This window comes from Pleurodeles waltl, chromosome 11 (assembly GCF_031143425.1).
Source record: "Pleurodeles waltl isolate 20211129_DDA chromosome 11, aPleWal1.hap1.20221129, whole genome shotgun sequence".
NCBI classification, from domain to species: Eukaryota; Metazoa; Chordata; class Amphibia; order Caudata; family Salamandridae; genus Pleurodeles; species Pleurodeles waltl.
The window spans coordinates 246,164,481-246,191,193 of record NC_090450.1 but is presented as its reverse complement, the minus strand read 5'-3'; the positions used below and the strand labels follow the sequence as shown (position 1 = coordinate 246,191,193).

General features: G+C 43.5%; 1 protein-coding gene across 3 annotated transcripts in view; it reads left to right on the top strand.

Moving 5' to 3' along the window:
- The window catches only part of DOCK10 (dedicator of cytokinesis 10), a 1,618,956-nt gene that overhangs the window by 261,918 nt on the left and 1,330,325 nt on the right, over positions 1–26,713 (top strand). For 2 of the 3 annotated variants that reach the window (XM_069213489.1, XM_069213490.1), the window contains exon 1: positions 3,314–3,540. The exons of the other annotated variant lie outside the window; for it this stretch is intronic. In XM_069213489.1, the coding sequence (XP_069069590.1) occupies positions 3,379–3,540 (162 nt within the window). In that variant the 5' untranslated portion in view covers positions 3,314–3,378. Of the gene's footprint in view, positions 1–3,313; positions 3,541–26,713 lie in introns of those variants that run through there. 3 annotated transcript variants of the gene reach the window in all.

Below are 26,713 nucleotides of genomic sequence, written 5' to 3'. Positions count from 1 at the left end.
TGACTGCCTTTATGGCCACTGGCCAGTCCTTGTGACCAACCCCCAACTGCTCATGGCTTTCCACTGTGAGCAGCATCGGGTTAGCTTCATGCAGGGGAGTTAACCGTATTGATTACATCAGTGGTCCCTCAATTATGTCATTTGAGATGTCATCAGTGATGTCATAAATGATGTCATAAAACAGTGATTGTTGGACCTGACCCTTTTTGCAGGGTCACCTCTAAACTTTTTTGCTCCTTCCTCCATCTTTTTCTCACCTGTTTTGGTTGGATCTAGGACTCTGGGCACTTTACCACTGCGAACCAGTGCTAAAGTGGAAATGCTCTATGTCTAAATTTTATTGGTAATTGGTGTATCTGTGATTGCCATATTTGGTTTACTGATAAGTCCCTAATCAAGTGCACTATGTGTGCCCAGGGCCTGTAAATCAAATGCTACTGGTGGGCCTGCAGCACAGATTGTGACACCCACGTGTTGCCCTGTAAACATGACTCAGAGACTGTCTGTGCTGTCTTAAACTGGCAATTTGACCTGGCAAGTGTACCCACTTGCCAGGCCCAAACCTTCTCTTTTGATACATGTATGTCACCCCTAAGTTAGGCCCTAGCTAGCCCCATGGGAAGGTCAGTGCATTTAAAAGGTAGGACATGTACTGCTGTGTTTTACAGGTCCTAATAGTGAAATACTGCTAAATTTGTTTTTCACTATTGAAAGGCCTGCAGTTTCCCATTGGGAGCAGATAGAGATTTGGAGTTTGGGATCTCTAAACTCACAATTTAATAATACATCCTTTAGTAAAGTTGTTTTTTAGATTGTCTGTTTAAAAATGCCACTTTTAGAAAATGTGCATTTTCTTGCTTAACGATTCTGTGCTTCTGCTTGGCTGCTGAATACATGTCTGGGTCAGACTGACAGTTGGGCTGTTTGTGAATTCACTCTAAACAGTGACACAAAGGGAGCTGAGGTGTGTCCTTCATATCCTGATGAGTCTTCCTGGGCTAGAGTGGGAGGGAAGAGCTGACACCTGCAATTGAAAGAGGTGTGCCAGTCCTCTCACAATAGTCTCCAACCCCCTGGTGTGTGTGTCCAGGGCAGGGCAAGGAAGAAGCAGGGTTTTGTTCTCTACAAAAACTTTCCTTTGAAGTTTGCCTACTCCAAAGGCAGAAATTAGTATGTATTGGACTGCTGACCTCACAACTTTAGATTACTTCTGGATCAAAAGGAACCTCTTCCAAGGAGAAGAGCTTGATGCTTGAGGAGGACTTGCCACTCTGCCTGTTACTTTGCTGTGTTGGCCTGCTGATTCTGTCTGAAGAGGGGAAGGACTGGACTTTGATTTCTGAACCTGCTTGTGAAGTTTCTTCAAGGGCTTGGACTGAGCTTGTCCCCTGTTCTGAAGTCTCAGGGACATCAAAGACTTCATCTGCAGTGTCTGGGATCTTCTGTTGAGAGTCCAGACTTGCTAAGTTGTGCCAGATCCAGTCCCTGGGCTCTTAGAAGTGGAAGCTGGTAACCTGCGGAGGAAAAACCACGCACCACTGTGTGTGTGTCAGAAAAATCGATGCAGCGCCTGTCCCGCAGCTGAAAATTCAACTCAGAGCATGCCTCGCAGTTGGAGAATCAACGCAGTGCTTGTTCTCAACACAGACCCTTCACACAGTGTGTCGGAATTTTCCATGCATCGACCATGGGCATCAAAATCTTCCACACCACTGCACAGACCTGAGGCTGCTTGCCTGGAAATCGATGCATGACTTCCCTGAGAGGAAAGAATGAACACATTGCTTACCAAGTGGAGAAAGAATCAACACATGGCCTCACTTGCGAGTAAGGAATCAACTCATAGCTAACTTTTCCGACACACGCTCACCCATCCAGCTTTATTTTTGACTCATACCAGGTACATTATGCTAAAACAACACATTAATTGATTTCTATGGATTAATACTCTTTTTACTTTAAAAATTAATATCTTTGCTTGTGTATGTTGAATTTTTGTCGTTTTGGTCTTGTGTGATTTAGATAAATATTGGCTATTTTTCTAAACTGGTGTTAAGTCCTTTTGTGGTGTTTTCACTGTGTTACATTGTGAGTTTGTACACATACTTTACACATTGTCTTTGCGATAAGTCTGACTGCTTGTGCCAAGCTGCCAAGGGGGTGAGCAGGGATTATGAGCTGTGTATCTCCCTTACCCTGACTAGAGTGAGGGTCCCTTCTTGTACAGGGTGTAAACTGACTGCCAACTAGAGACCCCATTTCTAACAGTGATGCAATATGTGAGATCATAAGCAGTGCATGGCAGGGGAACAAGTTATAGTTAGCACTGCTAACTATAACGTGCATTTCTGTGTTTTTTAGGTTCAAAACATTGAAGTTGCTATGTGGCGTTAACAAAATCGCCTGCTGTCATTGATTTCTTTGAGAGTGTGTCACAGTACTAGTGGTTGGGCATAAATGGGCTGGACACTACATTTACACCTGCTTTGACACCTCTAGGGCAGCCACATTTTGACATATTTCTCTCGTTTTTCCTGGTTTTTGGAGAATGCATGCAGAAATATTGTTTATTTCCACAAGACTCCTGCAGCAGAAGGCTGCCAGAAAGAAGCAGAACGATTTCTAGAAATGCAAGTAGGGAGGTGCAGTACTACTGCCATTCTTGAATGTTTCTAATGGAGGAAAGGAACTAAAAAAATTATCAGCCCTGTTTTTTCCTTTCCCCATCATTACCGGCAAATGCTGATTAACAGGGTTATTGACCAGTGTCCTGCTAAATTTGAGCTTGTAATTTTTTTGAGCATGATGTTTTTTTGGAAAAAACAATAGAAGAGTTAATCAGAACTCGTAATGGGGAACATATGGTACATCTTCTTTAAAAAATAAGATATATATTTATAACGCCAGCCTCTTAGAAGTAAAATGCCTTTTCAGATCACTTTTATTCTGTTCTCTAACTTGCTTCTGGGCATTGAATCTTGATCTATGCAATCAGACTGCCCTGCGTTTTCCTTAATTGAATTGGGTTATGTAATTTAGACAGATGATTTTAATACGATCGCCACGAGAGCCAGGGCTTTCATTGATATTTTTTGATTTTTGGAAAAAGGCACGAAATCACTATTCTCACATGCACCCAAAAATATATGCAGACGGCGAGCTTTCTCAACATTACTGAGTGTGTGAATCTTCAGCGGATCAAGCTTTTCCCATCTATGCATCCAGGCTGTGTTACGATCACGTGATTCATCCGCCAGAGCCCTATTGGGCAGCTGGCTAGCAACAGCTGCAAAGTAGGCTGCTTCCACGGACAGGGAACCACTGTTTTCCAACATAGCATTAAGAGAGAAGTTATTCTGCAGGCTTCAAGATGCAGATATGGGCTGTGCTGCCAGTATTGTTTTTCTTCAAGCCTTCCGCGCTGTGGTACAGAGGAACTGCGCACACATTTGCACTCAGCGACAGGAGGAATTAACGCATGAAACCGTACCGCTGGAAAGCGCTGAGGAAATAAGCAGACCTCGAACGCTCATCATAATGGTACAGTATGTTTGATACTGCTCTGAGAGTAGGAAAATTATTATGTTGCTCTGCGCAAAGTAATGTCTTATCCTTGCTTGTCTGCACAGAAATAATGAGATGAGAAACCACAGGTTGCTCTGAACTGTCTCATTTCTATATGTAAGCGTGTGTTAGAGTATCAAACAGTCCTGTTCAAATGACTGAGGGTCTAATTAAATCGTGGCACATCTGTTTATTATTTTCCATGCCAAGGCAGATGGGTTCTGTGTATAAGGCTGAGTGTTTAAGCTGGGCCTGTATGTTCTATGTACATGCTTGCAACTGTAAGGAATGAATAAAAATTGTGTTTTGTTGAAAATCAGCTTACCTGCTAATACTTTATCTAAGCACTAACCTCTGTGCTGTGAAGAGGCGAAAAGTAAGCATTTTCAAAATACCTTAAAAAAGTGCACACATTTTTTTTTGTCATGAGTCATACTGCCTTGGTGTTCAGAATTTCCTTGAATTTTTCCAGTTTTAACTACGCCATAAGCAATTTCTTTTCACCGCGTTGAGGACACAGCAGCGGGTGTGTTTTGATTAGTTACCGGGTCTTATAACCAGTCTACTTCTTAAAGCAGCAGAGGAACAGTTGGGAAGAGATAATGTTTCCCAGCTCCGTGAAAATGCTTGCCTCTTTACAAGCATGTTGAGCACCTTCCTTTACAACAACTAATATTTGTGCACATTTTTCTGCGATATAAAGATTATGTTGGTGAAGGATCATGCTTTGAGCTCGGACCCTGTCCCTCGCTCCTTTTGAGTCTCATGGTAAATGTCAAATGCCGCCTCCTTCTGAACCTGATTACGGAGAGCCTGATGGTCAAAGGCATTTTGTGGTCGCAAAGCTAGGCATTTGCAAAGTCGAAGGGGTTTGCAATCGCATAATACCTTTTTTCATATTTACAAAACCTGATACGAGTTTAAAAAACGTCTTTGTGACTCATAAAACCTCTTTCGCGACCTCATCCGAATCGCAATTAGGAGGGGACGTGAAAGGGGCATCCGCCTCCTATTTCCAGTTCGGAGAGGAGCTTAGCAGTAGTTTGTGACTGGACTTGTGGTTCCAATTCAGTAATCAAATATCAACACCTTAAAGAGGGTGGTATCTAATTCTCATAGGGAAAATTGTTGCCGTGGAACATCTAACCCTATGAATATTGGTGCCGTTTGGGATGTTGGGTAGGTAGGGTCGTTGCCCCATCTGTAACTGTCCAGGCCCGCCCTGGTGCCCCACTTCTGAGAGACAGCCACAGCTGTAGACCCAGACACTGCACTTGGCCTGGGAACAGCAATGTTGTTTCTGGTTACATTTCACATTTTACTTAATCTTGCGTTCCCTCAAAGTAGTTTATTTTTCCAGGATCATGTGTTTCTGTAATTTTTTTCATGCAGCATATTGCTCATGTATCTTACCATCAAAATAGTCGACTTTATGTATCTGTGTGAATTCAGGTTGGGGTGTCCTTAATGGGCCACAATTGAGAGTTGTGGAGTTCAGATCGAAGGCAGTGTCCGTTTTTCCCCTTGCCTGTCAGTGTGTTATAAAGGGTTCAGAATCCATGTTAATCCAAACTTTGGCCCCTCTGCAAAGTGCACATTGCACTAGTCTGTGTCAGTCAGTCAGTCAAAATAACTTTATTCGGCGGATAGCCACAAAAGTAGACATGCATACATAAAAATCATCATAAAATAACATACTTATGACATTCATTAAAAATAGGTCTATTAAATCTAAGTTTACCACCCAAGCTTGCTAAAACAGTAAAAATAAGTGCTTATAAAAACATATATAACAATGATTCAATATAGTAAAAGGACAATGCCTAATTTCTCTTAATAAATGGTCACATTACCGATTCATATCGATTTCTGATAGTGATAGCGGATTTAATAAAACTAAGAATAGAAATACAAATTTGTTTGGTTGAGAGGCTTTGAATGCCAATCAATCCTTCTTTGTAGGAAGAAGTGTGCAAATTGCGCAAAATGGGTAATAAAAAGGATTTCCTGGGAACCGAATAAAGTTTACAAAATAAAATAAAGTGGCAAGTACTTTGTTTAGAAAAGTTATCACAAGGGCATGGAGGTAGTGTTTTTTCCCAAACACATTTTATCGGAAACGCCACTCTAAAATGGATCAGATTAAATCTAAAAGATACGAGTAAAGAATATAAAGAAGGGGTCGGGAACCAAACAAAATAAGGTTCTAACAAGTCTGATGATAAAATTTGTATATATGAATTAAAAGAGCTCAGTTCCTCTGCCATTTGGTATCTAAGATTCATGACATACTCTTTATGTCGAAGTTTAACAATTTCTTTCGCATTTGCTGGCATGAGCTCTGGTTTAAAATACATAAATTCCAAATCCAAGTTTCGGATGCCATTGTGAACAAAATTTAGCCATGGAATTTTGTTACAGTTTGATAGTGAGAAACAATCTTTTACACAATCTTGTGTTAAAGTGGCCACCGGATTTGACCATACTTTTATCCATAGCAAAAGTGGGGCAATATCTATCAGATCTGTAATATAGCGGATTCCTAATTCCTCATGGCATAAAATGTTCGCTATGTTCTTAGGTACCATAAGTAGCCGATGAAGGAATTTATTCTCTGCAAGCTGCAAAGTGTTTGGACTAATATATCCCCACAGGCCACCCCCATAGATCGCCGCCGAAACACATTTAGGGGGTCATTCTGACCCTGGCGGTAATTACCGCCATGGCGGAGGTCGGCGGTAGCACCGCCAACAGGCTGGCGGTGCACCGCTGGGCATTCTGACCGCGGCGGTTCAGCCGCGGCCAGAAACGGAAAGTCAGCGGTGTCCCGCCGACTTTCCGCTGCCCTTGAGAATTCTCCATGGCGGCGGAGCGTGCTCCTCCGCCATGGGGATTCTGACACCCCCTACCGCCATCCAGTTCCTGGCGGTTCTCCCGCCGGGAACAGGATGGCGGTAGGGGGTGCCGTGGGGCCCCTGGGGGCCCCTGCAGTGCCCATGCCAATGGCATGGGCACTGCAGGGGCCCCCGTAAGAGGGCCCCAAAAAGAATTTCAGTGTCTGCCTAGCAGACACTGAGATTCGCGACGGGTGCAACTGCACCCGTCGCACCTTCCCACTCCGCCGGCTCAATTCTGAGCCGGCGTCCTCGTGGGAAGGGTGTTTCCTGCTGGGCTGGCGGGCGGACTTTCGGCGGTCGCCCGCCAGCCCAGTGGGAAAGCCAGAATGACCGCCGCGGTCTTTTGACCGCGGAGCGGTCTTTCGGCGGGAACCGCGTGGCGGGCGGCGACCGCCGTCCGCCGCGGTCACAATCACCCCCTTAGAGTTGTAGAGCGTGAGAATCTGATGGACCGGTCTATGCCCTAATCTACGGGCAAAGCGATAGATTGCCTCAACATTTCTTACCAGTTGTTGAAGTTTAAAATTCAAATGGAATTTCCAAGACAGAGTGGAACTTAAATGCAAACCTAGATAGCAAAAGTCTTTTACCTTTGTCACTAGTCTGTGAGGGGAGGGGGTTAGGGGCGTGTGTGTGTGAGCATTTAAACCAAAGGACCCAATTTTCTCAGCGCACATTGTCAGTGGCCCCACCAGTTTTTCCGTGAACCCATGTGCGCTCACCCCACCTTTAAAAATCACATGTTGAAATGCCACAGCCTTTGGGAATCATGGCGGCAGGCTTGGAGGCAATGTGTTCTTTTTTAGGCAGCAGTGGTTCCTTAAAGGACACAGGATAAATATTTGTTTAAATGTTTCCTGTCTGGAAATACAAATGCATGGATGGAAGAGTGCTGTCCATTGGAGGACTTGATACCTGCATTTCGAGACAATCCAATAGGTTTGTGTTTTTTTGCAACCCATTCTGAATGTACAGTTTGCCATGCATATTGCAATACTATTATGTCATCCTTGTAACTGAGTGACCTCTCCACCAAATTCTAAATCAGGCACCTAGTTTTTAAAATTGACTGCATGTTTTAGGCTTATCGTGAAGTATTGTGGAAATTGAAGGACAATCATAAAAGTAACTATATTTAATATGCTCATTTTTATTTGTTTGTGATATATCAGCTTTTGAGGAGCTCAAGAAATAATTAATTATAATAAACATTGTAAGGTCATTGTAATCATGTGCATTATAGAGAGATTTCACAGAAATGGGAGCATGTAAATTAATTAAATGATACACAGAACTAAAGTCATGGATTTTAAAGAGATTATCTGGCTATGTATGACTTTTTTGAGCTGTGGCACTAATCCTTTAGTAAATGATGTAGGAGTTTTAGCCTCATACTTTGAAACTATCTGCTTTCCTATTACACTCATTGGTACTTGAATAATGAAGTTTGGATCAGTCACGTACCTTTGTACACAGTCTGGTCACCTCACTCACCATTCTACGTTAACTATAACTCACACCTTCTATGTGCACAGGTTATATACCCTTGCATATTGCATAACTTATAGCACGTGAAATCATAACAACACTTATGGCATTTGAAATGGCATGATTTGTGAGAACATAGTGCATTTTAAAGTGACAAGTTATAGTTAATGCAGTGTGGTGAGTGAAGTGACCAAACTTTGAATGGAGGCGCGTGACTTATAGTAATGGGAAGGTGTTGCGTAAATTATAATTGTATGACTTATAGTAATTTGTAGATAGTGCATATATTATACATTTCAACTATAACTATAAATTTAGAATTGATAATTTTTGTGTAGTTTAAGCTGGGTTTGTATAGAAAGAAGAAAGAAGTTTTCCTGACTATGTTATCCTTAACCTTTGTGTTTTTTCATTGAATTTCAATGTTTTATATTTTTAATGAAAAAATAAAATCCTGCAGTTTACTGTCATTGAGTAGAGTGTCATTAAGTGGAGTGTGGTGCATTAGAGTGGAGGAGAGGGTTTTAAAGTGTACTGTCATGCAGTATAGTGCGGTGGAGTGGAGTAGAGTGGAATGTGATACAGTGGATTGGTATACAGTGGAATAGTGTAGAGTGTCATAGCACAGAGAGGAGTGGTGTAGAGTGGAGTGGCACGTAGTGGAGAAGCATACAGTGGAGTGGGGTACAGTGGAATAACACGTTTAGTGGAATGCAGTCTAATGAAGTTTTGTGGCATATAGTAGAGTAGTATAGAGCAGAGTGGCGTAGAGTGCAATGTCATACAGTGGAATAGAATAGGCTGTGATAGCGTAGAGTGGAGTGACATAGGCCCTCATTACAACATTGTTGCCGCCTGCCAAGTTGTAACCGCCGTGCGGCCGCCAATGCAGCCGCACTCCTGAGGTGGCCATTAGGAGATCCCCGCTGGGCCGGTGGGCGGAAACCTAGTTTCCGCCCGCCATCCCAACGGCGATGTCGGCCGCAACACGGGAGCCGGCTCCAAATGGAGCAAGCGGTGTTGCGGTGGTGCAACAGGTGCAGTTGCACCCGTCCCGTGCTTTTCACTGTCTGCTATGCAGACAGTGAAAAGCTCCATGGGGCTGTGGCAGGGGGCCCCTGCACTGCCCATTCTAGAGGCATGGGCAGTGTAGGGGCCCCCCGGGGCCCCAGGACTCCCCTTTCCGCCAGCTTTTTCATGGCGGTTCCTACCACCATGAAAAGGCTGGCGGGAGGGAGACTCGTAATCCCCTGCGCAGCGCTGCCCTGGGGGATTACAACCGCCGGGACTAACATGGCGGTAAACCGCCGGTCCCGGTGGTGCGACCGCAGCACTTCCGCCGTGGTCGTAATTAGCAGGATTGCACCGCCAGCCTGTTGGTGGTGCAATCGTCAGAACAGCCCTGGCGGTCTTTGACCGCCAGGGTTGTAATGAGGGCCATAGTGTAGAGTGGAGTTAGGGGCATAAAATGTAGAATTCTATTGTGTAATCCAGCGTACACCAGGTTGTCATGGATTGGCACATAGTGCAGTAGTCTACAATGTAGTGGCATGGAGTGGAGTAGCACATAGTGGAATAGCATTGAGTGTAGTGGTGCAAATTGAAATGGTGCACAGTGGAGTAGCATAGAGAAGAACAGCATAGGCTGTTAGTGTCGTAGAGTTGAGAGAACAGTAACAGCGTACAATGAAGTAGTGTGCAGTGGTGGTGTGATATCTATCACTGTATCCAAAAGTTAACAAAATCACACTCCAGGAAATGATTGATTTTATTTTCCTTTATTGCTGTGATCAAAACTCTTGTATTTGAAACATGTTGGAGTGTACTTGTGTGGTGAAAATAAAGGAAAAAAAAATCAATCATTTCCTGGAGTGCAATTTTGTTAACTTTTGGATACAGTGATTTAAACAGAGCATGGTCGGGCTCTGGGAATCTGCACCGGTAACTAGCATGCTGTACTAGAACTCACTGTGGGGGAAAACATATATATCTATCTATACATATATGTATCTCTCTCTATATATATATATCCAAATATATATATCTTCGCCCACTGCTCCTGCTGAATTTCTGGACCTGTGAAGGGTGGAGAGCCAAACCAGTGGAGCGGCTAGCCAATCCTTCATCACACAGAAAAATGTAAGAAGTAGACACACTTACTCAGGAATTGCAGTAGTGGAATTTACTGCACTTTGTTCATAACTTGTTCGCCCTCAAACAGGATTGATCACATGAACATAATCATTCAGGCAGTGCATTAAACAGTGTATGCCCATAAACACAAACAAAGGACTAATGTGCACAAGATAATCAAGTAAATGAAGTGAAGCATTTACGTATTGACTTTCATATGTGAGTAAACATCTTGGTGAGGTAAAGTAGCTGCACAAAGCATCTCAGCTATTCTGTTTTAAAATCTCATATTTAGTCTTCCAGAACAAGCCAAATACTGGTAACCATGGAGAAACAATGGCTATTATGAAATGTAGAAGTTGCATGTACAATTACTTGGACGATTAAACATCACTGTGTCATAAAGTAAATACTACAATCACCGTAACACTGTAATATACAATATTAACTAAAGCTGACAGAGTACCCCAGACCATGGTAGCCAGAAAAGTGTTGGTCCCCCCTATAGCATACAACTGCAGTATACTATCTGTGTGTGGTCTCCCAGACGTGCTGCCAGCACACCACCTATGTGGAATACACTGCATGTGTCCTGCGAAAAATCGTCAGTAGTGTATACGAACTCATAGTGATGTGAGAAATGCCATCAGCAGCCAAATCAGAAAAATGTATATGTAAGGGAAATATAGCCTTATCTGCATGTCATTCTCCCATTACTGAAGATGAAAAAAGGGTAGGGGTCCATCCTGCAGATATCTTCATGCGTTCTCACTGGCCCCTTCATTTCCTCCAGGGAAAAAAAAACAAGTGAACATTGTGTTAGAACCTTATATACAAAAAAATTTTAAGAGAAAAAAACAGAAAAAAACTCAAATCCAACCTATGCAGTTGAACACAAGGAAGTATGACAACAAGCATTTGCTATGCGATGGGTGTCGCGTTTGCTCCAGTAAGAGCTATTTGCGTTGTATATTCTGAACTGGATATTTCTTGCCACATAAATTGAAAATAAAAAGCAAAACAGATGTTCGCTCGCAGTCAAACGTATTGTCGGCAAAAATGCAATTGTCCATGTAACAGGGTCAATATGATGCAAAGCGCTCGTCTACTGTCCAGGGAGATCACGCTGCGTAGGAAATAAATAGAAAAAAAGTAGCCAGAAACCATACGGAAAACACAGAGCCTTGTATGTTTTCAGTAGTTTGCTGGTGCACTCAAGGAGGGCTAAACACCAGAAAAGGCATGACATATGCATGCCTTCCACTAATGAAAGCAAACAAATTTTAAAAGGCAAGCCCACAAATCAACCAAACTCATGGGCATGCCGTGGGCATGGTTACAAGCCCATCGAGAGATTACAGCAGGGGCAGAGCGCTTTGCGCTCAACCCTAAAAATGAAATCAATCTTCATATAAAGGTACGCACAACTCCTCTTCAAAGTTCAGACCACCTGAGACCTTAGTTTCTAACTCCAATATGAACATGGATTCCTATTTCCTAAGCTTCAATGTTCTGTCCCCTCCTCTCAAATTGTGTGGTATTTGTTCTTTTGCATAGAAGGAGGCTATTCATAACATGTCGCTCCGCAAAATGTCTTGTAAATGAATAGTGGAGATTATTATTGATGGTGGCCCTCATATGCTACATCACTCTTTTCTTCAATATGTGTAGTACTCCCTACATATCTCAGATGGAACGGACATTCCAAAATATACACAACATATTGTAAGCTACATGTTAGAAATTCTATCTCACACTCTTTACCTCCATTGGGTGCAGAATATCTCTGTACCATCTTACTTTTCTTGCATGCTTTGCAGTGCCCGCATGGAAAAAAGTCTTGTAACGTATGATCACTCAGGCTTTGTGTGGGGGTGATGTCACTAAGTACCAGGATCTCCCTAAAACTCCATCCCTTCCTAAAGGTGATTTGTGGCCTTTTTCCCACTTTGTTGCCAATATAGGGATCATTTTTGAGAATGTCCCTGTATCTGGCAAAAACACCCCGAATCTGTTTGGAGTCATTGTTGTATGTCATTATGACCCTCAGACCCATTTGTGTGCCTGTCATTTCATTTACATTATTATAATGCACCATTTTTCTTCAATAATATGACTTCTAATGTTTCACTGATAATTTAATTGACTTTATTAAAGTTGTTATGAGTGCTGTAATAACTGAGGTAATTATCATTGCATGGCGAGGGTGCGAGTTATAGATACCTGAGCCGTGAATTATAGTTACTTGAAATAACTCTAACTATAACCGCTGAATTTCTCTGGTTTTATGATAGTAAATTCAGAACCTAACTATAACGTCCCTGTAACCTTTGGCTTTTTCAGTGAACTTCTAAGGTTTTTTAAATTCTATTTTCTAACTATAACATCCCTGTAACCTTTAGTTGTTTTTTCAGTGAATTTATAGGTTTTCTTTTAATGTAAAGTAAGTTTCATTACTATACAATAATCCAACGACCGTTGCACACAGCCTTTGCAGTGGGCAGTGGGGATTGGCTGCAGGCCAGCGGCCAACTTCCTATAACCACCCAGCACCAGCCGCACATTGCCTTTGGCTGTGCACGGCAGGGGTTGGCCACAGGGCCTGGCCTACGACCGGTCCCTGCAGCCAACCCCTCTTGCCTCCCAACCCCATGCTGTGCACAGCCTTTGGCTGTGTGCAGCAGGAATTGGCTACAGGGCCTGTCTCTCTCTGAGTAGGAATAGGTGTGAGAGGGTGTCTCTGAGTGTGAGAATGGCTGTGAGAGTGTCTGTCTGGGAATGAAAGTGGGTGTGAGAGGACCTTTTTGGGTGTGAGATTGGGTAGGAGAGTGTCTGATAGATGAGAGATGCATTCACCTCCACAAGGGATTTAAGATAATTTTTCAATATGGAATCACAGAGTAAACACACTTGCTTTGCCTTTACCAAGCCCAGGAGTTAGGACCATTTGTCCTTTCCAGAAGTGGAGCTTCAACTAGGGCATCTACTATGTTTATATTTGTAATTGCTTCCTGTGGAGGTTTAATTTCTGTGAATGAGCATCATGGCCAGAACAGAATCTCACCAGTTTGTTTATCCAACAAGACACTACAGTTTTGAACAAATTGTCTATCCAACTGGAGCACTTTCTACTGGTAAGATATTAAGTGCTACCTCATTGGGTGAATGGCCAGTGTAGGGGAGGTGGGCCACGTGGCCTCCCTCCCCCTGCCAATATCAGCCCTGGGGACCACCCTATCTCCCAGGTCCAACTACAATTCAATGGGGGGTGCAAAGCTCGCCTGGCTTAATAAAATATTTTCTTTCAGCCATTTTCAGCCCTTGGGACCCAATCCCTGGAGGCTCAACCTCAACTGAAGGTGAGTCATAAGATGGTTACTAACGCTTCCTTGTTTGAAGTGCTTGCAGTCAATCATACATGGGTGTTTCCCTGCACAAGCTTGTCTTTGTTTGTGAATACTTCGCAGCCTGAGATATTCAAATTTGAATTTCTCTTAATATCTGAAAACTACTGAATGTATTTACACTAATTAACAAAAAGCACAATCTGCGTACCAACAGCTAGCTTTCTGACACATTTGGTGATATTCAGTCCAGCGGTTCGGGCTGTAGACGTGTTGACAGATCCTTTAGGAATTAACATGGGAAACAATGTTTTTTTACCCCCTTTTTCTTGGTCTTTGCTTGACGGATTACCCTGAAACTTTCCATGCACACCAAGAAACACTAGGACACCTTTTTTGGAAAATTTTGTGAAGATTTGTAAAACTTTACCAAAAATATAGGCAGGTCATAAACCGCTTTTTCTATGAAAATATGGTCCTAGCTGTAACTACCTACTGCGACCACCAGTAGGTAATATATTGGTGTTTGTTGGCGTGGATTAAACACTGTTAATTTTCAGGAGAAACAGAGTTCAGTGGTTTTTCCTATCACTAGCCGCGGCAGCTTGAGTGCACCGTGTCTGATTTATGACCATTTGTTTTAATATATATATAAACTTAAAAAAACAAAGGTTACAGGGACGTTGTAGTTAGGCTCACATTCTAAAAGTACCAAACTATAGAAATTCATCAGTTATAGTTAGAAATTCATCAGTTATTGTTAGAGTTATCTCAAGTAACAATAACTCATGCTCTAAAGTGACTATAACTTGCATCTCCGCCATGCACAGTTTTCTGCTAAATAATTTTACTGCTGAAATTGCATTGATATTACCAGTGATGTTATCAAAGATGTCATGAGTGATGTATTATGTGGGGTTCTTAGCAGTGCATGGTGTGGGCGCAAGTTATAGTTATCTAAGAGCATGAGTTATAGTTACTTGAGATAGCACTAACTAATTAATTTCTATAGTTTGGTATGTATACAGGCCCTACAGCCAACCGCTATATCAACCCAACCCCACAAGGCCCCCCAACCCAGGCCGATCTTGGCCTTGGGGGCCCCATCCCCTGGGGCTCAGCCTAAACATTTAATTGTTTTTGTGGACGGGGGCCGCACGGCACCCCCAGGCCAATCTTGGCCCTGGGGATCTCGTCCCGAGAGCCCATCCTAAACATTTAATTTTTCTTCTAGCGGGTGGCTGCATAGCCCCCCCACCCCAGGCCATTCTCAGCTGTTAGCTCCCACAAAGTCACAGCAAACATCTATGTCCCGGGAGTGGGCACCCCCAGGACATAGCAGGAGCCCACCCTGGGGGGGTGGTGGTTCCCAGTGCCTTTATTGGCTTTTAGTGTGGGCTGCGGGTCCCCCTCCAACTAAAATCACCCTGGGCAGGTGGTGGTCCCTGGGGCCTGGTGGTCCAAGACAGACCCCCTATCTCTTTTTCAATGAGTCTTGGGCAGGTGGCAGTCCCCGGGACTGTAGAGAGACTGGTCGGGACCCCAGTATTTGTTTGCATTAGTGCCCTGGGGAGGTGGTGGTCTCCAGGGCTGCGGGGCAAGGGGGGGCAGGCGGCCTCCCTTCCTTAGTTCACATTAGTGCCCCAGGAAGGTGGCAGTCCCCAGGGCTATGGGGGGTGCCAGGTGCCCCCCACATTAGTTTACATTAATGCTCCCGGGAGGTGGAAGTCAACAGGGCTTTGTGGGGACTGAGTGACCCCGCATCCGTTTTCATTAGTCCCGCAGGGAGGTGGTGTAAGCAGTGGCTGCAGAGGCACCCAGCACACCAGTAGCACTCTGAATCTGCTCATCCAACATGTAAGTTCTAGCAAACGTTTTACGCATAGGATTAGCATAGCGCCATCCATGCTAAGCTAGAAAGGCATAAAGTATTTTGCCATTTATACAGCAAAGTCTTTAAGTATAGGATTAGCACAGTGCCATCCTGACCTGTAAAATGACAACCTTTTACCAGTCCAGGCCAGGTATTCCACTTTATGGATTGGTACAATTCCATCCAAGCCAACCTGGAATAACTAGAAGTAACCTCTGACACATGTTTTGCTATCATTATAGCCCATTGTCCAGACACCATGGAGCACCCAGTATAACTCAAAACTCTACCATTCCAGGGTTGGAGTGCTGCATAAATTATGCAAAAAAGGAAGCAAGGAACACTGGCTAGCTCTCAAGTTAAGGTGGAGGTATATATATGTATGTGTGCGTGTGTGTGTGTGTGTGTATAACAAGTTTTTAAAAGTTAGGATTTTAAAATGTTTTAAACAAGCAAAACCACTGAAATTTGCCATTTATAGTTATCTCAAGTAACAATATCTCGTACTCAAAACTAATTGCAACTCACACCCACACCATAGAGAATGTTGTCATCAAAGATGTCATTTCATATGTTGCAGTGATGTAATCAGTGAGGCCATAGACATTGTCAAAAGTGATGTAATATGTGAGGTCATTAGCAATGCATGGCATGGGCACGAGTACAGTTACTCAAACCTCACTAATCAACCTGTAGACGTTTTAGCAAGCCATTCCACCTCCACTAGCCCATCATATATGTTGTTTCTCCTTCCACCAGGCTTAACAAAGCACAGCTGCAAACTACCATATGGCCGTTTCAATGTCACAATTAAGCCAAAGTATTGGATATCCAACAATAATTAATATGGGTTAGTAAAAAAAGGCAATCCTTCCAGTGCTAGAACAAAGCACAATCTGATTTATCTGTTTCATTTTACTTGTGCTTTCTGCCACCCCCGCCACAGTAAGAAGGCTTATTTGGCACTCATGCATGGCACCTACACATACATGTAACTTCTTCACCACTCTTTTTCAAACACATGCAGCATTTGCACTTTCCATCCTGTGGCGCCATACCCTGCTTATATCCTTTGCATGCTGCATCTCTCGCAAACTCATTGCCTCTCACTGACCCAGTCCATTAAAAATATTGCTCATGACAACCATAAAGGGCTGAGTATAAAGATTGGTAAAACCAACTCAACTGGTTGTATAAGAGTACAGTTAGTATTCCTACCCCTTAATGTGCCATTAGAAAGTAGCTTCCAGAAGGTCACATTATCATTTTGTCTAGTTGCATCAAGCAATTTCTGCCAGCTTGAGTCTTCCCAGCTTTTCTTTGCCTGTGCTATACCCATATTATAAGAATATCTAGCTGTTCTGATCGTCCCCTGTGAACGAGACACAATAGCTGACTTTAATACTGATTTAGCCTTAGAGCAATCATCGTTAAACCACTCCTTTTTTATATGAGGCAGCAGTTCACTTGGTAGTAATCTTCCTATAAAATATATTCCGTAATTCAGGCACCAGCATTTCATGGATACTGAGGATTGGAATATTTCCGTCCTCATGCTCTTCATAGTTAGCCATAACATCAAGAAATGGTTTATGAGTCTCCTCAAGCGATTCAGGATTAGACATCACTTTTGGCCAGCTCACACGTTTGTCGTTGTTAGCCACTAATGGCTCGGGGACCATAGTGGAGTGAGTGTTCTGAGACCTTCTAAATACAGGCTATTTAAAGTTAGAAGCAGAGGATTGTGATCACTGTCATGGTGGAAGTCAACCCTCATGTCATCCAGAATCGGCCACATCCCATCATCCACTAGAAAGTAATCTTGCAGACTGGCAGCGCTTGAAGGTGAAAGCGTTGCTTAGATCAGAGCGTGTACAACAATTGCAAGCCCTCGCTTGAAAGACAGCAATGTCATCTGGAGGGCAGCACGTGAGTAAATACACAGTCGTTTACCCATCAATTGTGGAATACCCCAGTATTCATCCTCATCTGCCGTCAGGTCGCAGTTAATAAAAGAAAGTTCGAATGTGCAGTAAACATCACCTACAACCACTAAATTAAGATAATAGTGCAAGGTATCAATACATTCAGTTAACTGAGCCAAAGTCTGGGACTGTACTCCCCGTGGCACTGACATAACATATCCATTAATTAGTATTAACTTAAAACCTTTGATTAAATTCAAGTTCTAATCCTAATATATCAAGGGAATCTATTTTTAGGGCTGAGTGATTACATTGCAGATTCTTGTTCATCAGTATCACAAGACCCTCCTTGGCCCAACCACTACCCCCATCTGCAGGTTGGGCCTCCACATAGTGCAATAAAAAAACATCCAGGAAGACTGGGCCAACGGCCTAAGTCTCCTGCAATATGCATAAATCCTGCTTGTTGACATAAGTGGCCCACTCAGGATCCACTAGTTTGCTACCCTGCCCAGGCAGATTCCAGGACATAATGGATAATTTGGCACTATCTACCAAGGTACTAGACCCATCTCGCTGAGCCTTGACCCCTTTCCTACAATTAACGGACCCAGCCGTTACCCCACACCTGCCCACAGAAGCTACTGTCGAAATTGTTGAGTAGGATTCAGTGAATAGTCAGTCGACCGCTGTTGGAATAGATAGGTTATTTGCTAACAAGGCTGGGGCATGTGTTTGACTGAAATCACACTTCCCACCTGCTATCCCCCTGCAGATTAGGGGTATACTGATATCAAGCAGAAAGAGTTTTAGTCTGAAACCAACCCCTCTAGGATTCCTAAGATAGTCGGTGCGCATTTTGAAATCAATAAGGTTGGTCACTTACAGCATGTCCATAAAAAGAATAGAAATACAATCAAGGTTTGATCCTGGCTGGCTGGCTGTGTCTTTCAACCTCTAAAATATTTGCTTGAACAACAGAAAGACAGTTATGCTGAACTCTCAACCAGTAAATTACCTTATTTATTAGGGAATCCTGTGTTTCTAATGATCCTAACGACAACTTTGGTACCTCCACCATGAAGATAGTGCCTCCTAATCTCTTAATACCCTGGGCTTGTTTCTTAGATGTTAACAATCTTGCTTCAAACTGTTATAAAATGCAACCTAATGTCCTGGTTTGTTGTACTCTATGAGTAATTTCTCCAGCAGGCACCCGAATACCAGGGGAGATATTTTTATTGATTCTCAAAATGGTCTCCACTTCTTCAATTAAAATATCTAAATCATCTAGGATGTTATTTTCCTTATTACCAAAGGATCTAGTTTGAATATTAGGACTTTTTTTTTTTTTTTTGACCACTCATAGGTGCAGGAGCGTCTACAGCTTTACGTTTTCCCATGGCCTTAATGGGATTCAAAGAATATAGCGTGGTTCGTGTTCTTTAAAATCAACTTCTAGTTCATTAAACATACTTCTCACCAGCATATGGAGGCCGCCAGACACTGCTGGCTGATGACAGTGAAGACGGACGCGTTTTGGCCTGGTCTTCGCCCGGTATGCGCCAGGGTGTGTCCTGCGCGCAGTTGTCAAGTGGCACTTTAATAGTGTCACAGGCACAGGTGGCTTGGTCTAGGAGCAAAACAGTCTGGGGAATGAAGTCCAACCGCAGCCAATAGCGTGGCCCCAAGTGTTTCAAGTTCCCAGTAACAACGCGTCCCGCGCCACGGTTGTCAAGTGGCACTTTAATAGTGTGTTAGCAGGCACAGGGGGCATGGTCCAGGAGCAGGGAAGTCTGAGGGATGAAGTTCCACCCCAACCAATATCATGGTCCCAGGTGTTTCAAGTTCCCAGTAACAGCGCATTCCCCTATTTCAATCTTTAAGTGCACATCTATGGTTTCTCTTGATGTAAAGACTCAAACAGATTCCCTTTACCAGTTCCTCTTTTGTATTAGGTGGCAGATGCACAGTGTTTAACTGATTCTTTTAAGCCGCTTCTCAGTGAGGCTTCCTTTGCTCAGACCACAGACCTTTAACATAATTTCCACTTGTAATGCAGCGTTTGAGAATAATCCATCTTCATAATGATTGCTGGACTTTTTTGTATCTGTCGGGCGCTGACATCTGACCACGTCCTCTCCCAAAGCACTCTTCCTTTTTCTCTGCCTTAACCATGTATTTGCGTTGTTCAGCACATATGTCGGTCAAGAGTCAAAGGATTGTGTCCTTGTTGTGCCTTACAGTGGGGATGGGGCTGTTTGATCCTCAGCCTAACATGTGTCATCTTACTGTTCACAATCTTATAGTACCTTGTAGTGTACTGGGTAATATGCACGTTACTGGGTGTTTGTCATGTAATTCCATGAGCGACCATGGGTTGTATGTCAGAATATCAACCACAGAAATATTGTGCTACAAAAATATTGTTGAAAGACTATCGACCACAAAAATGTTATGAAGTTAAGTATATATAGGAACACATGGATTTACTTTTTCTTGACTCCACATCTATGTACCTTGAAGATATGAACATCATCAAGGTACATAGATGCAGAGTTAATTATAGTAAAGTATACTTACCTGTATATAATTTAACAATATTTTTGCTAACAATATTCTTGCTTTAACTTCTTATTGCAATATTTAGGGCCCACTATTGTGGTACGATACTGTGATCCATTGTAGTATCTGAAGTATATTTTTGGATAAACATGTTGAGGTTAATGCTAGAGTAGGGCTTTCAGACTTCCCGCAGCATGGATTTGAGTGTGTTGACCAAGTTGATATTGGTGAGATGTCTTCAGATGGTATTGATTATGGAAGAATTATATTGGAAATCTACTTCATCCCATGACCTGGTTCTCCTGTTTTGAAGATTTTTTGAGTTCTCTTCATATGTTTGTAGGGTGGTTTATTTAACAGTTTTATATAGCACTATTGTACCAATGTGAAGTAGTGTGCCTCTGAATGAGCATAATATAAGTACACAGGAACAAAGAGAAAGCAATCAGATGACAGTAGGTAACACTGGGACAATTTAAATTAAGCATAGTTAATCCCGTTAGTCCAGTTGTATAGGAAACCAAATTGTTCAGGAATAGTCTGTAAATGTAAGTTTTGAAGGCTTAGTATGGCATGGTTGGATTCTTGTCTTGAGAGGAGAGGGTTCCAGAATGTTGAAGCTTACCCATGATAAGGACTGATTTTTGGCATGGTATTAATTGAATATTGGGATTTCATGGAGAAACAAATGCTGCCTATTGAGTCAGCTTTGGCCTCCTGGGATGATAAACTGATTAAGTACACAGTACTATTTGGATGAATTGCTTTCTATCCTAGACACAAAATCATGCATTTAATTCTGGCCAAAGGCAAGCCCGTCTGCGCCAGTCCGCGCCAGAACGGGCCTGAGGGCCAGGGACCTCACACCCTGCACTAAAAAGAACAGGTACACCATAGCGGAATTGAAGAACTTGGCGGGCCCCCGGTGCTCGCACACACTTATCCCTGACATTACTCATGCCTGGAGGTGTGCGCAGTGTAACTGGATGGCACCTATACCATCAATGGTGGGAAAGCAGGAAATTCAGGGAGTTCGGAGAGTAGGAGGCAACAATTCAGAATACGCTTCGGGTGGAGGTGGAGGTATAGGGGACTTTAGAGCTGTGGGCTCTTTTGCCCTTATTAATGCCAGATCTCTCCCCAAACACAAATTTGAAATTAATGAACTTATTTCCACCCTTAACATAGATTGTCTCTTCCTAACAGAAACGTGGGCGAGGCCAGATTCGGACCCTGATTTTATAGAGGCAGCCCCCACCGGCTTCTCTTTTTATAGGGTAGATAGGAATACAGGCAGAGGAGGAGGCCTGGCTATTATTTGCAGGTCTGAGTTTACCTGCATTTGGAATAGCGCTAGCCATATGCCAGAGGTCTGTGAAACTATGGCCTTTAAACTTTCCCTTGGTAAATCCCTGGTCTTTGAAGGCCTGCTAATTTACCGGCCCCCCAGCCCCATCCCTAAGTTCCTCTCGATGTGGACCGCACTATTGGAACCTCTAATCATGGCCCCTAAAGCAATTATCTTAGGAGACTTTAACATTCACTTTGATAATACGAGTGATCTGCTGGTCGTGGAATTTCTCAATTTTATGGCGGCTCTGGACTGGGTCCTAAAGGATGGGCAGGCCACTCATAGAGCAGGCCATACCCTAGATGGGATTTTTACCCACCCTGAGGAAGAACTTAATCTCTTAACGACCCCGTTAGAGTGGACGGATCATGCTCTCCTGACATTTAAATTTCTGGTCAGGCAGCAGCCTCTGATACCCATTCCCCAGGGAAAACTGCTAAGACCCTGGAGAAACATTAAAGCAGAACCGTTGGAAATAGCATTAATACATAATTGGAATGATCTGAAGGCGTCCACTCTGTCACCGCTTGCCAGATTCAATCAGGGCATTACGCAGGCAATGGACTCGCTAGCACCGGCGAGGGTCTTTGCCCCCCGCATCAGAAAAAAACCCAACCAACCACGGTTCTCTCAAGACCTCAAAATCCTACAGAGGAAATACCGGCAGAAGGAGCGCTGTTGGAAACTTAGACCCCAGGAAGATGAGAGGGCAGAGCTAAAATTAGCCCTAAACACCTACAAAGAAGCCTGTCTGGTAGCCAAATCGGACTATTTCACACTTAAAATTAGCGAGGCAGCCAACTCTTCTAGAGAGCTATTTAGAACCATTAATGTTCTCACCACTCCCTTTGGTACTTCTAAAGTAGAAAACTCCCAAGACTTCTGCAACAAAGTAGCGAAATTCTTCGAATGTAAAATTCTTAACATCCACTCTAGCTTTATATCGGATAAGGAACAAAGAAACTCCCCTCCCTGGTTAGCTGAGCCTCTGCGCCCTGTGCTGACACCCAATGGGTCACCAGATAAGCCATTTCTACTTTCTAGGTTTAAAGTGCCATCTCAAGAGGTCATATGTAAGCTACTTCTGGAATGTAAATCAGGTTCCCCTATGGATCCCTGCCCCCCTGCCATCCTTCAATTAGTACCAGAGCTAGTGGCATCTATGCTGGCCCCTATTATTCAGGAAGTCCTTATAACGGGTTTGTATCCTAAGGCATGGAAAGAAACTACTATTATTCCCTTAAAAAAGAAGGAAACTGGCAAACCCGATGATCTGACTAATCTACGCCCAATAGCCCTTCTTCCCTATGCAGCCAAAATTCTGGAAAAACATCTTAATATAGAATTGGTTGATTTCCTGTCAGCCTCAAAGGGCCTAGACAGCTCACAACATGGTTTTCGGAAATCCCATAGCACTGAATCAGCTCTCATTGCATCATCCGATACCATACGCAGATTGGTTGATGAGGGCCAGGGGGTCTTTCTGGTTCTACTGGACCTATCGGCAGCATTTGACACCATTGCCCCCCACATTCTGCTAGATCGTCTACATCAGGTAGGCATCAGAGATCAGGCTCTCAAGCTGATCGAATCCTTTTTATCAGATAGGTGGGCCACAGTTAGCAGCGGGGATTTTAGATCCCCAGCCTACCTCTTGCCGTGTGGGGTCCATCAGGGCTCTTCCCTCAGCCCTACGCTATTTAATGTGTATGTGGCACCGCTGGCAGAGCTAATTCGCTCTTTCGGCTTTATTCCAACTTCTTATGCAGACGACACTCAGATTATCATCCCTATTAAAAAAGATATGGAGGAAGTGGCCATCCGCTTTAACGCTTGCATAACAGCAGTGAATAACTGGATGAAGGCCAATTGGCTAAAACTTAATTGTGAAAAAACTGAGATTCTGTGCTTTGGGATTAAGAGGGAACACTGGTCTCCCATCTGGTGGCCTGAAGAGTGTGGCACTCTCCCTATACCAGGGTCTACCTCTAGAAATTTAGGATTACTCTTTGACGATCAATTGTCATTCAAACCTCAGGTCAATCAGATAATCAAGACCTGTATGTGGACTCTGAAGAAATTAAAGAAAGTATTTCCTTTTATTCCACAATCCTGCAGAACTACTGCCACTCTGGCTCTAGTCATTTCCAGATTGGATTACGGGAATGCGCTTCTGCTCAACTTGGATAAAGAATCGCTGAATAAGCTACAGGTGATGCAGAACACTGCTGCTAGGCTCTTACTGAAACTGCCCCGCGGGGCCTCTGCCAAGAGGTGCCTTAGAAATCTACACTGGCTTCCGGTAGCCCAGCGGCTCTCTTTCAAGGCTCTCTGTATTACTCACAAGGCCATCCATGGGATTGGGCCTAAGGCTCTAACCACCAAACTGCAATGGTACAGGCCGAATAGGCTGCTGCGATCTGCCTCTGCCTATCGAATCCAAACTTCCCGCACCAAGAAGGCGAAGTGGGGAGATAGAGCGTTTACCATTGCGGCTGCTAATATCTGGAACTCACTCCCAGTGGATCTAAGGCAAGAACACAACTATCTAACATTTAGGAGACTGGTCAAGACTTGGCTCTTCCCGCAATAAGTCTTGGAGCCTCCTGTTAGTAGACCCTGCCTCACCCAGTTAGCGCTTCGATGCCCTCGGGCCGGAATGCGCTTTATAAATACTCAATACAATACAATACAATACAAGGTTAGGCAGTGCTGGTTTCACAGAATGGATGAGAAATGTCCAGACCTCCTTACATTTGTCGATGCTAGAAGTCTAGCTTTGGAGTGCAGGACAGCATGCATATTGCTAGACATGGTGGCTAAACTAACTCTGCAAGTAGTGTAATACCAAATTCAAGAAAATACATTACAAGTTTGGGTACCACCATTTTCAGATGATAGAAGAGTGAAATAAATCTGGCAGGTGTGGTGATGAGAGAAGGTGGCTACACAAACTGGATGAAAGTGAGAAGATGTATTGTGTGATGTGAGCTGAAGTGACATTCTTTCTTATCCTGTCTTTCCGTCATCACCCAGGGCATTCTGCAACACTGGCTGTAGGCTTTCTTTTTTTTCACATAAAACACCTATCTTGTTATTAAACTTGGTATGTCAAGACTGCCAACACTGCATTAAAGCAGGTACAATCTATCTTGATATGTCTTGGTAAAAACACATTTTCCGATCATTTGAATATTGCCAGATATTTTAACAGGCATCTGTAACAATGGAGTCTTAGTGGGCAGGCAAACAAATGGAGCTGTACCTCCCCCCCAGCTTTTTGTGTGGGTGGTATAGTCCTAAAGGACTGAGATGATTCAGGGCTACAATTGGTAGACAGTGGCAGGTCAGGTGTATGCAGGAGTATTTGGTTACCAGCCACCATTTTGTAGTTGGTGACATGGTGGCTGGTACCGGGTAGCAGGGCAAGGTATACTTCTTTGATCCCTCCCACCATCCTTACTCTAGAGTGGTGGCTTGGCCTTATTGGTGGGGGTCAGGCTGGTTCCTGGATTGGGTGCACTAGGGAGGAGTGGTTTGTGCTTTGGTTTGTCACAACGGACAGGTGCGCTGGCCATTTGTAGACAGATTTTCATGTTGAATTGGTCTTAGTAATGTTGGGGTGGGAGAAGCAGTTTGGAAAGGGGAGGGGAGTAAGTTAATGTTAGTAGAAGTATGCACCCTGTCCAAGTAGGGACCACAATCGTAGTCAGGATTAGTCATTTACACACCATTAATTTACCTGTGCTCACCCTCTCGTAGCCTGGCACAGTACTGGCAGGCTTAACTTAGGAAGCATTGTGTAAAGTATATGTGCAGCACTTAAAACACTTACACATTGAAAACGCCACAAAAGACTCCACACCAAGTTGGAAAACCTTGATTACATTTTTATGAGTAAAACAAGACCAAAATGACAAAAATCCAATAAATAGTAGTTGAGCTATACATTTTTAAAGAATAAATTAAACTGTTCTGTTTAGGAGCATAAATTGCCAACCTGTGCAATCTGATTGCTCAAAACCAAAGGCGATGTGTCAGTTCTGATCCACACAGTTGAGGATGCTTCGTAGGCAAGCAAGAAAAGTGATGGGTCATCTTCAGGCTGCACAACCAGCAATGCAAAGGCGATGCTTTGGAGCTGAAGGCGATGCAGCGATCCTGAGCCGCGCAGTTGGTTCTGGGATGTCCTCAGTGGCAGCAGGGATGCGTTGGCGTCGAGAAGAGATGTGACAGTTCCGATTGGTGCAGTGACATGATGTGTGGATTTCTGTTGGAAACAGCTGCAGCACCTACCTCCAAGAGCCCATGAATGGATTGACCCAACCTGGCAGGGCAGGACTCACAGATGGCAGAGTGCAGAGGCTGTAGAAGAGATGAGTGAAGCATTTGATGTCCTTAGACTTCAGAACAAGTGGAAATCCAACAAGCCACTTGGTGTCACTCCAAGTTCAAGTGAGATAGGTCCAGTCCTTCCTCAGCAGGGCTAAGGGCAGCAAGCAGCAGGGAAGCACAGCAGAAAATCAGTTCTTCCAGTGCAGGAGTCCAGAACGGCAGTCCTTGTAGCAGCACAGTAGTCCTTCTTCATGGGAGAGTTCTTCACATATCCAGAAGTGTATTAAATTAATAGGGTCAGGAGTACAATACTTATACCCAGTTGTGCCTATGAAGTGGAGGTGACTATAAAGAAGCTTCTTTGAAGCACACATAGGTTCTTTCGTCCTACCCTGGTTCCAGACTCACTACAAGATACTAAGCATTCCTTTGTGTGTGAGCAGGACACTGCCAATTCAGGTGTGTCAGCTTCTCCCTCCCATCCTTCCCAGGATGGCCCATCAACATGCAGATGGCCACTCAGTCACGCCTACCCTTCTTTTATGTGAGGCTGTCAAGAGGAAATGCAGGAAATCAGCTGTCACCCCACCCCACACATGTATTGGAGACAGGCTGAACTCACACAGTGCTAGGAGCAGGGAAACGCCAACTTTCTTAAAGTAGAATTTTCAAAATTGTAATAATAAAAAAATCCAACTTTACCATTGAAGAGGATTTGTCATTACAATTCCAAAGGTACTAAACATGACATTGTTACTCCTCAATTAGGAATTTCAGCTTATTGAATGTAGTATGGAATACCTAATGTTACCATATGAGAGGGGTAGGCCTCACAGTAGTGTAAAACTACTTTAAGAGTTTTCATTACCAAGACATGTAAAATGTAACAGTACATTTCCTGCCTTTTAGACACATGGCAACCTGCCCTGTGGGCTGACTAGGGTTTACCTTAGGTTTGACTTATATGTATAAAATGGAACTTTAAGGCTTGGCAAAAGGGTTTAAATGCCAAGTCAGCCTGTCATTATAAACTGCACACCCAGGGTCTGCAATGGCAGGTCTGATACATGCTAAGGGCTACTTGAGTGGATACCACAGGCAGTGTTGCCGCCCCACGAGTGGCATTTAATTTATGTGCCCTGGGCACATGTAGGGCATTGTACTAGGGACTTACAGGCAAAGTAAATGTGCCAATTGTAGAAACAACAGTCAAATCATGGTTTAGGGAAGAAACAGAT